We start from the raw sequence: 13,635 nt of genomic DNA, 5'->3' as shown, positions 1-13,635 counted from the left end.
GCAAAACATAGAAAGTGCTAAACAACAAAGTCCACAACAAGTGAACTGCAAAAAGACAAGCAAGGACTTAGCTTTGCTGAAATGGTCAGAGTGACAGGGAAATCCTCAGAGAGCCATGACTCCAAGCTCAACAATTGACAACTGGCATTGAATTAGGGAAAAGGCCAGACTAATATAGCAGAGCCAGAAAGACGATCAGTGAAAACAGCTGCTGATGCTAAATCCAAGAAGCAGCCATACCACTCAAAACCACAGGAGGGAGCCCAAGAGCAGAACTCACAAAAATGCTACTTATAACCACCGGAGGGAGCCCAAGAGCGGAATTCACAACACGGGAGTAGTTGGCCCTGGCGCCGCTGATAGCAGCAGCGGCCCACTCCTGGCACCGGCCCCTCTGGCATTTGCCAGAAGTGCCCGATGGCCAGTCCGGCCCTGGTCCTTGGCTTTTGGAGAGCTCTTCTGGCCCCTTTCAATCCTTTGTCTTAAATCTTGTGGGGGAGTACCTGGTTGTTGCCAATTTATGGTGTAATTAAATTCTTTCCATTTCTGGATTTTGGCCCCAACAGTGCTCACTGAAACCTTCAGTCGTTTAGTAATTCTTCTGTAACCAATGCCATCAGTATGTTTTACAACAATTAGGTTGTGAATGTCTTGAGACAGCTCATTGGTTTTAACCATCCTGAAATGTTTCTTGTGTAATGAGACACCTTTTTATAGGCCATCAGTTGAACCAGCTGATATTATTTTCCACTATGTGACAGGATTGCTTTCTAATTAGTGATAGATTTCAGTTTTTTGTACTTCTCCTTCATGTATTCAATACTTTTTCCCTGTGCAGTTTCTTATTATTACACATAAATTAATTTATGTGTACCTAAGGTTTGTGTTCTTTGCCGACGTGAATTGGATGGGTTGTGAGAATTTCATGTCAATAGCACGTTTAGAAATATATGTTCTTAGAAAATTAGTGACATGCTAATTTCATCTGATATATACATATATATTTACATAAATATTAATATACATATTTAGAAATAGAGTGCAGTACTCATCTTTAAGTATCTTTCTTTCCTTAGTGTCCACCTTCAGACTGTTCCAAAGAGCTAAGCACGTGTACAGTGAGGCCGCAAGAGTTCTGGCTTTTAAGAAAGTTTGTGATGAAGCACCTGCCAATGCTGTTCAGCTGCTGGGAGACCTCATGAACCAGAGCCATGTGAGCTGCAGAGACATGTATGAATGCAGCTGCTCTGAATTGGATCAGCTGGTGGACATCTGTCTGTAAGTTTTGACAACTACACTGAGAAAAGCTTTTGGCTTTCTGTTTGATTAGATGATGAAGTAATGACATTCGTTACCACAATATCAACCCCTTTGGCGCCACAGAAAGTGACTAATTTCTTTTTTTTTGGCAGGTCACTGTAGTACTGTACAACACTCTCTGGGAGCAAATAGTTAAATGTTAGAAAGTTATATTCTTTGAGGTTAACCACAATTTAAATCTTTTAAGCACATGTTCTTTCTGTACAACACATGCAATAACTCATATACCGTACATTTCTATTTAATGTATATTCAGTTTTCTAATGATTTCTATGAAATTGTAGATTTTGCTATTTACGGAATGCAACTACAAAAATAGATTTAAAAAATAAATAATTCAAGAGGAAGCAATGCATTCTTGTCAGGTAGTAGATCAGTTTGAGATTTTAATACTTTTGTTTATTTCCAGATTTCAGGAAAACTAATTACCTGAAAACTAACTGGGAATCATTAGTACAAACATTTTAATCATGCAACATTCTGTGACATATACAAGGGATCTGACAATATTCCCACCTATTTCTATTTCTAATTGCAGACCCTTATAGTAATTGTCATATAAATACATTTTTTGTCACAGGTTACATGCAGACGATATGGAGTGGACTCAAGACCTGATCCTGCTCTGTACCGAGCAGACACTGGCTGCGGTACCCATCCACCATCTGCCAGTAACAATAATGAGTGGAGCTAGCTTCATTTGTTTAACCATTTCTGCTACTGTCAATCACTGATAACATCATTTAAATTGCTTGATTGCTTGTGCGTGCACGCATCGCTCCTATCGACCCCTACCGATAAGTTACCATGGCTGCAGAAGGCCTGCTGCCATCTCCAACCATATGAAGCCCAGACTGGGGCTGGTCTTTATAGGATAAATTAAGTTACGCTATATACCAAAATACAATGGTACTGTGGTATATACAGTGGGGGAAATAACTATTTGATCCATTGCTGATTTTGTAAGTTTGCCCACTGACAAAGACATGAACAGTCTATAATTTTAAGGGTATGTTAATTTTAACAATGAGAGATAGAATCTAAAAAAAAAAAAATAGAAAATCACATTGTATAAATTATATAAATGCATTTGCATTTTGCAGTAAGAAATAAGTATTTGATCCCTCTGGCAAACAAGATTTAATACTTGGTGGCAAAACACTTGTTGGCAAGCAAAGCAGTCAGACATTTTTTGTAGTTGATGATGAGGTTTGTTCACGTCAGGAGGAATTTTGGTCCACTCCTCTTTGCAGATCATCTCTAAATCATTACGATTTTGAGGCTGTCACTTGGCAACTTGAAGCTTTTTGTAGTTGATGATGAGGTTTGTTCACGTCAGGAGGAATTTTGGTCCACTCCTCTTTGCAGATCATCTCTAAATCATTACGATTTTGAGGCTGTCACTTGGCAACTTGAAGCTTCAACTCCCTCCATAAGTTTATCGTATTAAGGTCTGGAGACTGGCTAGGCCACTCCATGACCTTAATGTGTTTCTTTTTTAGCCACTCCTTTGTTGCCTTTGCTGTATGTTTTGGGTTATTGTCTTGCTGGAAGACCCAGCCACGACCCATTTTTAATGTCCTGATGGAGGGAAGGAGGTTGTCACTCAGGATTTTATGGTACATGGCTCCATCCAGTCTCCCATTGATGCAGTAAATTAGTCATGTGCCCTGTTATGGACCTGGTGGTTAGGAGCACCCGGAATGACCTGATGAGTAAACTAGTAATCGGAACAAGCTCTGGGAAAGTGGGAACTCTGCTGACCGCAAACCCTACTCCTATCTCACACACTAGAAATAGCCATGGAGCGTACCTAACTCTCCCTAGACGCCTCTTCACAGCCTAAGAGCTAACTACCCCTAAAGATAGAAATAGAAGCCTAACCTTGTCTCATAGAAATTCCCCAAAGGTAAAGACAGCCCCCCACATATATTGACTGTGAGTTAAGAGGAAAGTCACAAACACAGGAATGAAACAGGTTTTAGCAAAGGAGGCCAGACTTCACTAAATAGTCAGAGGATAGAAAAGGGAACTATGCAGTCAGCACAAAAGACTACAAAAAACCACGCAGAGTAAGCAAAAAGACTCCCCACACCGACTCGCGGTGTGGAGGTGCCACTCTGCACCCCAGAGCTTCCAGCTAGCAAGGGAATATCATGATAGCAAGCTGGACTACAAATTAGCAGTACTAAGAAATATATTCAGGAAGCAGTAACAACAAATGAACTAGCAAAGACTTAGCTTCTGCTGGAGTAGACAGGTCCTCAGAGAAGCCCAAGAGAGATCTGAACCAATACTGAAACATTGACAGCTGGCATGAAGTAACGATCTGAGTGGAGTTAAATAGGGAAGCCAGCATAGCAATAAACGAGAGCAGCTGACAAAGCCAACCTCAGTGACCAGCAGTTCCGCTCAAAGCCACCAGAGGGAGTCCAAGAGCAGAACTAACCAAAGTACCATTCATGACCACAGGAGGGAGTCTGAAAACGGAATTCACAACAGTGCCCATAGCAGAGAAACACCCCAAAACATAATGTTTCCACCTCCATGCTTAACAGTGGGGAAGGTGTTCTGTGGATCATAGGCAGCATTTCTCTTCCTCCAAACCCGGCGAGTTGAGTTAATGCCAAAGACCTCAATTTTTGTCTCATCTGACCATAGCACCTTCTCCCAATCATTCACAGAATCATCCAGGTGTTCATTGCAAACTTCAGACGGGCCTGCACATGTGCCTTCTTGAGCAGGGGGACCTTGTGGGCACTGCAGGATTTTAAACCTTTATGGTGTAATCTGTTACCAATAGTTTTCTTGGTGACTGTGGTCCCTGCTGCCTTGAGATCATTAACAAGTTCCCCCTTTGTAGTTTTAGGCTGATCTCTCACCTTCCTCATGTTCAAAGGTACCCCACAAGGTGAGATTTTGCATGGTGCTCCAGATCGATGTCGATTGACAGTCATTTTGTATTTCTTCCATTTTCATACTATTGCACCAACAGTTGTCTCTTTCTCACTCAGCGTCTTACTTATGGTTTTGTAGCCCATTCCAGGTCTCTGATGTTTTCCTGACATCCTTATATAGCTCTTTGTTCTTGCTCATGTTGTAGAAGTTAAAGTCTGACTGATTAATTGAGTCTGTGGACAGGAGTCTTTTATATTATTATTATTAGACATTTTTATAGCGCCATTTTTTCCATGGCGCTTTACATGTGAAAAGGGGCAAATATAGACAAGGACAATAAACATGAGCAAAAACAAGGCACACACAAGTACAGAAGGAGAGAGGACCCTGTCCGCGAGGGCTCACAGACTACAGGAGATGGGTGAGGATACACTAGGAGAGGGTAAAGCTAGTTGTGCGGCGGTTCAGCAGACTGAGGATCACTGCAGGCTGTAGGCTTGTCGGAATTTTTGAAGGTTTCCATGGTAGGCGAGAGTCTGTTGTGCGCCTAGACGATGACGCCTAGACCCACAAAGAGGCTATAAAAAGCCTTGCTGAAACCAAAGGGAGGCTCCCAAGATTAACCCCAGCAGCTCCAGACCTAAGCATCCCAGGCAAACCGTGGCAGAACTGCTGCAAGCGCAGCCTCAGTGAGCAGCGGTGACCTCATCGAAGTTACCGCGTGTCACTGAGGCTACGTTCCCAGCTAAACTGTGGTGACTTCAGCACCATGAGAAAAAGTCAGTGAGTTCGCCGTAGATCAGGGGTGGGCAATTAATTTTCCCGAGGAGCCACATGAGAGATCGTGATCATTGTGGAGGGCTGAACCAATAGGCCGAAATTAATTCTGCTCAATATTAATATCGATAGATTATAATTATTATATTATTGATAATTTTATTAATATTAATTGTATAACTTAATATTGAGCAGAATTAAGAATGCTGACATCCCCCTATATATCGTTTGAACCCAAGCACAGCCCCTTCTGTATATCGTATGAGCCCCAACAGCCCCTTATATGCGGCATGAGCCCCACACAGCCTCCCCCATATGCAGCCTCACACAGCGTCCCTAAATACACTGCATGAGCCCCACATGGCCTCCCCATACACAGCATGAGCCCCACACAGCCTTCCCATATACTGCATGAGCCCCACACAGCCTCCCCCATATGCGGCATGAGCCCCACACAGCCTCCCCCATATGCAGCATGAGCCCCACACAGCCTCCCTATATACCCTGCATGAGCCCCATACAGCCTCCCTATATATACTGCATGAGCCTCACACAGCGTCCCTAAATACACTGCATGAGCCCCACATGGCCTCCCCATACACAGCATGAGCCCCACACAGCCTTCCCATATACTGCATGAGCCCCACACAGCCTACCCATATACAGCATGAACCACACACTGCCTCCTTATATACAGCATGAGCCCAACACAGCCTCCCCATGTACTGCATGAGCCCCACACAGCCTCCCCATGTACAACATGAGCCCCACACAGCCTCCCCATATACTGCATGAGCCCCACACAGCCTCCCTATATACAGCATGAGCCCCACACAGCCTCCCCATATGCTGCATGAGCCCTACACAGCCTCCCCATATGCTGCATGGACCCCACGCAGCATCCCCATATACAGCATGAGCCCCACACAGCCTCCCCATATACAGCATGAGCCCCACACAGCCTCCCTATATACAGCATGAGCCCCACACAGCCTCCCCATACACAGCATGAGCCCCACAGATCCTTACCATATACTGCATGAGCCTCACACAGCCTCCTCATATACTGCATGAGCCCCACACAGCCTCCCTATATACACCCCCATAGCCTCCCCATGTGCAGCATGTCGCCCCCATAGTCTCCCCATGAGCAGTATGTCGTATCCAAATGCAGCACCATGTGCCACATGTCATCCCCCATGTCGCCCCACGTGTGCAGCACCATGTCCCCTCACGTGTGCAGCACCATATCGCCCCATGTGTACAGCACCATGTCGCCCACGTGTGCAGCACTATGTCGCCCCACGTGTGCAGCACCATGTCACACCCCCATAGCCTCCCCATGCCCACCTAAACAGCCCATACACATGAGAAAAAAAAGCATACTCACCTTGGTCCCGTTCCCTGGCGCTCTGCTTCTCTCCCTGCCTCCGCTCACACGCTGCTTGGTGGAGGAAGTGGTCGGAGGAGTCAGCAGGGGGCGCAACCCAGAGCCACACATGGAGACAGCGAGCGGGCAGGCACCATGCGGCCCGTGGACCTCTGATTTCCAGCTCCACGGCTGTTTCGGTCCGTAGATCATCATCAGAAATTTTTCTGGGTGGCTGCGGGCTGCTATTTTGAGTCACCGTGGACCCCATGACATTTTTTTTTTATTATTTATTTAAATAATTAAAAATATGGCTTGGGAACCCTCTATTCTTGATAATCAGCCTTGCAAAAGCTGACAGCTGAGAGTTGCAGCCCGCAGCTGTCAGTTTTGCCCGTCTGGTTATCAAAAATACAGGCATCATTTTAAAAAATATATATTTATTTATAGTGCAGGTGGCTGCGGATGAATATTCCCATCAGCCATTGCTTGCTCTCGCTGTTATCAGTTGAATACAACTCTCAACATTCTCCCCTGCTAGTGCTGATCACAGAACGCGCAAAGGAGAATAGTGAGGGAGGTCTTCAGCACCCAGCGCCGGGAACAGCGCAAACTGTACCACTGATTTCCAGGCGCCAGTACATGTCACACTGATGACACATTGATGTCAACCGTGTATCATCAGGGTGCAAGTGTGCAGGACATTCTTCAGCCCGTGCTGCTGTTAAAAAACAGACATGTCAGCGTGTTTTGCCCATGGACACAGTCCATGAAAACGCACTGTCCTGTGCACAGACCCATTCACTTGAATGGGTCTAAGTGTGCAAGTGTCTCTGGTACATGTGAAAACTGTCACCACACGTACCGGACATGCTGACATCTGGAAGAGCCCTTAGGCTGTGTTCACATGAGCATATGAATAACGTCCGTGTTTCATCCATATAGTCATCCGTGTGACATCCGATTTTATACATCAACAGTTTAAAATGCACATGATCAAACACCATTTCCTAAGTTGATAAGGGTAACGACATATCCGCAAGAATCGGATGCTATACAGAAGATCTGTATGGCATCTGATTTATTTTACCCATATGTATATAGACATACAGTATGCCACAAAAGTGAATACACCCCTCACATTTTTGTAAATATTTTAATATATCTTTTCATGGGACAACACTGAAGAGACTTACACTTTGATACAATGTAAAGTAGTCAGCTTTCATGACAGTGCAAATTTGGTGTGCCCTCTAAATAACTCAACACATAGCCATTAATGTCTAAACTACTGGCAACAAAAGTGTTGTTAACCCCGAAATGAAAATGGCCAAATTGTGCCCAATTAGTCATTTTACCTCCTCGGTTTCATGTGACTTTTTAGTCTTACAAGGTTTATTTGATGCTAGTCACTTCTCATGGCCGAGCCATGAGTCAGAATGGTCAAGGAGTCCAAGGTCAGAAGCCAGGAGGGTACTTAATAAACAGAAGGAAGAGACAAAAGTGTGGTCAAGTAACATTCCGAGGTCAGAAAACCAGGAGGATAACGGATCAGAACAGAAGAGGTTAAACATTTGGATGGTCAGAAAGAAGTCCAAGGCCAGGCATCAAAAGAGGAAGCATACAGAACTCAAGGCACAGGAGAACAAACCTCACAAACTGAATGTACATCTGGCAGTGGTCTGGGAGAAGCAGCTCAGTTAAGTAGCATGGCAATCACCCGGAATAATGAACACTTGTAGACAGCCGATGCCTCCCAGTCTCAGATTGGATAGTCAAGCTGTCAATCAACACACTGACAGCTCAGCATGCCCCTGTACCAGATTGAATGGCCAAGCTGTCAAATAATGACAACTTCAGCATGCTCCTGTACCATATTGGATGGCCGAGCTGTCAGTATCTGCATCCCAGACACACTGAGGGGTTGAACCGTGACAGTACCCCCTCTTCTAGGGGGGCCACTGGACCTCCAGGCTTCCCAGGAAATTTTAGATGGAAGGCCCTGACCAACTGATCGGCTTTCATATCTCGAGCAGGGACCAAGGATCTCTCCTCTGGTCCGTATCCCCTCCAGTGGATGAGGTACTGGAAGGATTTATGGACTCTCCAAGAATCCACAACCCTCTGAACCTCACACTCCAGGCCACCGTCTATTGAAAACTGAGGAAGTGGGGATGAGGGAGAAAATGCAGAAGCAAGATACTCCTTTAATAAGGATTTATAGAATACGATAGGGATGCTAAGGGATGTCGGAAGCTTTAATCTAAATGCCACAGGATTATCCACCTCTAAGATCTCATATAGGCCAATAAACTTTGTGTAATGACACATGGTGTGTGTTACCAGGGGAGCCTAGGGGGCGCTAGCAGGGAGCCTGTAACCAAGTGCTGTGAGTGTGAGAGCTAAAGCACACAGTGTGCACAGGACCTGACACTAAACAGTCACGTGATCGAGGGGGCAGAGCTACCGCGTGTGAGGATGAGGAAGCAGCAGAAAGCGAAGAATACGGGGCACAAAATGTAAATGTAGTCAAATGGAGAGCCAAGGGTCAAAGCCAAACGAGAGCGAGGTACCTATGGATGAAACAGTAAGAGAACCGAGATGAGCCAAGGGGTCAGAGAACCAGGAAGGACAGGGCAGTACAGAGCAGAACACAGAAGCAGAAGTCAGGGGACGAACCGGGTCATACACAGAAAAGCTCACACGCACAGAGGCACAATGATTACAGACGAATAACCTGGGTCAGCAATCCCTACCTGAGTAAACAGAAGTATTTCACAGACACTGGACCCGGGAACTACAAGCATTAAATAGCCACCCCAGAACCAAAGAGAGGCGAACTATCTTAACCCTGACCTGACCAGGACGGAGCCAGAACCACCCCTTCCAGAGTCATGACAGTACCCCCCTCTCTACGGGGGGCCACCGGACCCCCAGGTTTCCCAGGAAATTGGGTATGGAAGGACTGCACCAGATGATCGGCATGAACCGATCGGGCAGGAACCCAGGATCAGTCCTCCGAACCATACCCTTTCCAGTGCACAAGATACTGGAGGGTATGACAGACCATCCAGGAGTCCACAATGCGTTCCACCTCGTACTCTTCCTGACTATACAGTACACCAAAACGGGTGGTGAGGGACCCAATGACCCTTCTTCGACAGCCCCCAAAGGTTTCAGCAGGGCCCTATGGAATACATTGGGGATCTTAAAAAAAAAATGGGAGACGCAACCGAAATGCCACTGGGTTAACCACTTCCGTGATCTCATAGGGGCCAATAAACTTAGGCCCCAATTTCGCCAAAGGAACCTTAAGCTTAATGTTCCTCGTAGACAGCCAAACTTTATCCCCAACCCAGAGAGCCCAGCCCATCTCTGAGCCTCCCCAATATTCCTTTGGACCTCCCGCCACAAATCCCTAAACTGCTGTACAGCTACATCAGCCCCAGGGCAACCGTAGTCCAAACAGAAGAACTCCCCAAAGTGTGGATTGAACCCATACTTGCAGAAGAAATGGGAGGTACCTGTGGAGTGGTTTACACGGTTTTTAAACACAAACTCGGCTAAGGGCAAGGCATCACACCAATCATCCTGTCTAGAGGTGGAAAGACAGCGCAAAATTTGCTCTAACGACTGGTTGGTGCGTTCAGTCTGACCATTGGTCTCAGGATGATATGTAGATGAAAAGGATAACGCAACACCCAACCTTTTGCAAATTGCCCTCCAAAACCTGGACACAAACTGCACTCCACGGTCAGACACCACACTCAAGGGCAAACCATGCAATAGCACCACATGCTGAACGAACAACCTAGACAAAGTCTCTGCAGAGGGCAACGCTACCAAGGGTACAAAGTGTGCTTGTTTTGAAAACCTGTCAACCACCATCCATATGACTGTATTACCCTTGCAAGGGGGGAGATTGGTGATAAATCCATGGACAAATGTGTCCATGGTCTATCAGGAACTGGCAAAGGCACCAATTCCCCGGCTGGCCGGTTATGAGAGCTCTTAGCGCGGGAACATACTTCACAGGCAGACACAAACTTCTTCACATCAGACGTGAGTGAGGGCCACGAAAAAACCCTCACAATGGCCCCACGAGTAGCCGAGGTCCCAGGATGTCCACTCAAAGCTGAGTCATGGAACTCCCGGAGAACCCTGAGTCGAAGCTGAATAGGCACAAACAGTTTATCAACCAGTTTGGATGGGGAGTTTGAGACTGAGCTTCTTGAATCTCCCGTTTCAGCCCTGATGACACATCAGCCACCACCACCCCAGGTTGGAGAATGAAGGATGTAGGTTCAGAGTGAGTCACTGGATCAAAACTCCAGGACAAGGCATCTGCCTTTACATTCTTGGATCCTCGACGAAAAGTGATCGAGAATAGGAACCGGGAAAAAAGTGACCACTTAGCCTGCGTAGGGGTCAACCTTTTAGCAGACTCAATGTATGCCAAGTTCTTATGATCAGTCACCACGGTAGTGGGATGAGCCGCGCCCTCCAAAAAATGCCTTAATTCCTCAAAAGCTAGCTTAACAGCCAGAAGTTCTCGATTGCCAACATCATAGTTCCTTTCTGCCGGGGAAAACTTCTTAGAAAAGAAGGCACATGGTCTCAGATTGGTCAATGTGGCGGGCTCCTGGGACAATACTGCCCCCACCTCCGAGGCGTCCACCTCTACAACAAAGGGCTCAGATGGATCAGGTTGAACCAAAACTGGGGCAGTGATGAAGCATTTTTTTAGGACAAAAGCGCTGAAACAGCTGGAAATGACCAGTTTTTAACATCAGCCCCCTTCTGCATCAAATCAGTGAGGGCTTAACTACCTGTGGCAACCCATTAATAAACCTCCAGTAATAATTAGCGAATCCCATGAAGCGTTGCAGACCTTTCAGATCCCGAGGCTGGAACCAGTCCACAATGGAATGAACCTTCTTGGGATCCATGCGAAATCCCTCACAGGACAGAATGAACCCCAAAAAAGACAGTTCCTGAACAATGAACGAACATTTCTCTAATTTGGCCATCAGCTGATTCTCCCGGAGCCTCTGGAGAATAGTACGCAGATGACCAATATGAGCCTGCTTATCAGATGAATAAAATCAGAATATCATCTAAATATATGACCACAAACCGCCCAATCAAATCAGAAAACACATAATTAATAAAATTCTGAAAGACCGCAGGAGCAGTTGTCAACCCAAAAGGCATAACAAGGTTCTCGAACAATCCTTCGGATGTGAGAAACACCGACTTCCACTCATCCCCCTCTCGTATTGAAATCAAGTTATATGCCCTCGCAAGTCCAGCTTCGAACACCTTCTAGCCCCAGATAATTGGTTGCACAAATCAGGAATGAGTGGAAGTGGGTAAGTATTTCTTACCATGATTTTAAGTTCCCGAAAGTCGAGGCATGGGCGGAGACCACGTCGATTTCCTTAACGATAAAGAACCCTGGTGCCACAGGAGAAACAGAAGGGAGAATGTGCCCCTTATGAAGACTTTCCGAAATGTAATCTTTCATGGCGACCCGCTCAGGGCCCGAAAGATTGTACAGACGGGCCTTAGGCAATTTGGCACCCGGTATCAGGTCAATGGCACAATCAAAATGGCGATGCGGTGGTAAAACCTCAGCCCCGCTTTCAGACAAAATGTCTTTGAAGTCTTTCAGGTACTCCAGAATACCCACCAGATCGACAGATGAGACATGCAAATATTAGGCATTTATTAACACAATTTGGACCCCAATTAACAATCTCACGAGACTCCTAGTGGATAACTGGATTATGACATTGCATCCAAAGGAACCCCAACACTAACCCTGCAGGCAAGTTGTCCAGAACAAAACAGGTGATGCGCTCAGTGTGTACGGGGCCCACCTTGAGGACAAACTCCTCTGACACAGAGCAGATCCTGTACTTGGTGAGGGGTGTAGAGTCAATAGCCACCACTTTTATGGGAGTAGCCAACCTAGCTGTCCCAATCCTACACTGGGCCACCAACCTGTTGTCAATCAAATTCACAGTGGACCCAGAATCCACAAAAACCACAGCGGGGAAAAAACAGTTATTTACACCAAGTTCATCTTTAAGCAATAACTTGGAAACCGAGGAAAAATGTACCTGGGAGTCTGGGCAACCTCCTTGACAGTTACTCAGACTTAGGCATTTCCCGACACCTTGGAAGACGTAGGGCAGGAAGGGCAGTCTTTTCACCAATGTCCCGCGGACCCACAGTAGAAACAAAGCTTATTCTCTCTGTGACATCTCTCATTCAAGGAGACAGATCCTACTTCCATGGGCTTGACAGACTATGCGGGTTCAGATCTGGTAGAAAATAAGTGAGTCTCACGTTGTTCCACTCCTCTTTCACGAAGCCTGCGATTCATTCAAATGGCCTGCATCATGGCCTCCTCCAAAGAGTCAGGTGGTGGATGCAGAGCCAACGCGTCCTTAAGGTGGTCGGACAACCCTATTTGGAACAACCCTCTGAGTGCAGAGTCGTTCCAAGTAACCTCTGGAGCCCAACGTCGATACTCAGAACAATACCATTCGGCTGATAGCTTTCCCTGAGAGAGACTCATAATTGTGTCCTCAGCCAACCTCACATGATCCAGGTCATTGTAAATCAGCCCCAAGGCCTCGAAGAACTGATCAACAGACATTCTCTCAGGGGCAGTGGGAGACAGGGAAAAGTCCAGGACTGCAGACCCTCCCTCAAAAGAGAAATGACAATTCCCACCCTTTGGCTCTCATCGCCTGAAGACGGAGGGAGCAAAGAAAACAGTAGTTTGCATCCTTCCTTAAACAAATTGTATTTACTCTTGTCCCCAGAAAAGGTGTCCGGAAGTTTGACAGAGGGTTCAGAGGAAGTTAAAGAAACATCAGACATCCCCCCTATCCTTACAGCCAGAAACTAAAGAAGCACTCTGAACAAATTTAACAGTCTCAGCAAGTTTTCTCCGCACCTGTTGGTGAGGTGCCACTAAGGACCTTTGCTCCACAGACAGATTTTGCATCATCTGAGTCAGATTAGTTACCTGCTGAGACAAAGCATGCAGCGGATCCATATACACAGACAAACAAAAACTGCCCCCCAAATAAATTTTGAAGTGGGTCAGTGATAATGTAATGACACACGATGTGTGTCAGCAAGGGAGCCTAGGGGAGCTAGCAGGGAGCCCGGAACCAAGCGCAGGGGGTGTGAGAGCTAAAGCACACAGTGTGCACAGGACCTGACACTAAACAGTAACGTGATCGCAGGGGGAC

The 13,635-nt window shown here is 46.2% G+C and overlaps 1 protein-coding gene across 1 annotated transcript in view; it reads left to right on the top strand.

The window, feature by feature from the left end:
• GALK2 (galactokinase 2) overlaps positions 1 to 13,635 on the top strand; it is a 477,779-nt gene that overhangs the window by 403,695 nt on the left and 60,449 nt on the right. The window contains exon 9 of the mRNA XM_077263708.1: positions 1,077 to 1,278. Within this exon, the coding sequence (XP_077119823.1) occupies positions 1,077 to 1,278 (202 nt within the window). The remainder of the gene's footprint in view (positions 1 to 1,076; positions 1,279 to 13,635) is intronic.

Source organism: Ranitomeya variabilis, chromosome 5 (genome assembly GCF_051348905.1).
Source record: "Ranitomeya variabilis isolate aRanVar5 chromosome 5, aRanVar5.hap1, whole genome shotgun sequence".
In the NCBI taxonomy this organism is placed as follows: Eukaryota; Metazoa; Chordata; class Amphibia; order Anura; family Dendrobatidae; genus Ranitomeya; species Ranitomeya variabilis.
Note: the sequence above shows the minus strand (reverse complement) of the source record. Positions and strands in the feature narration are given on the sequence as shown.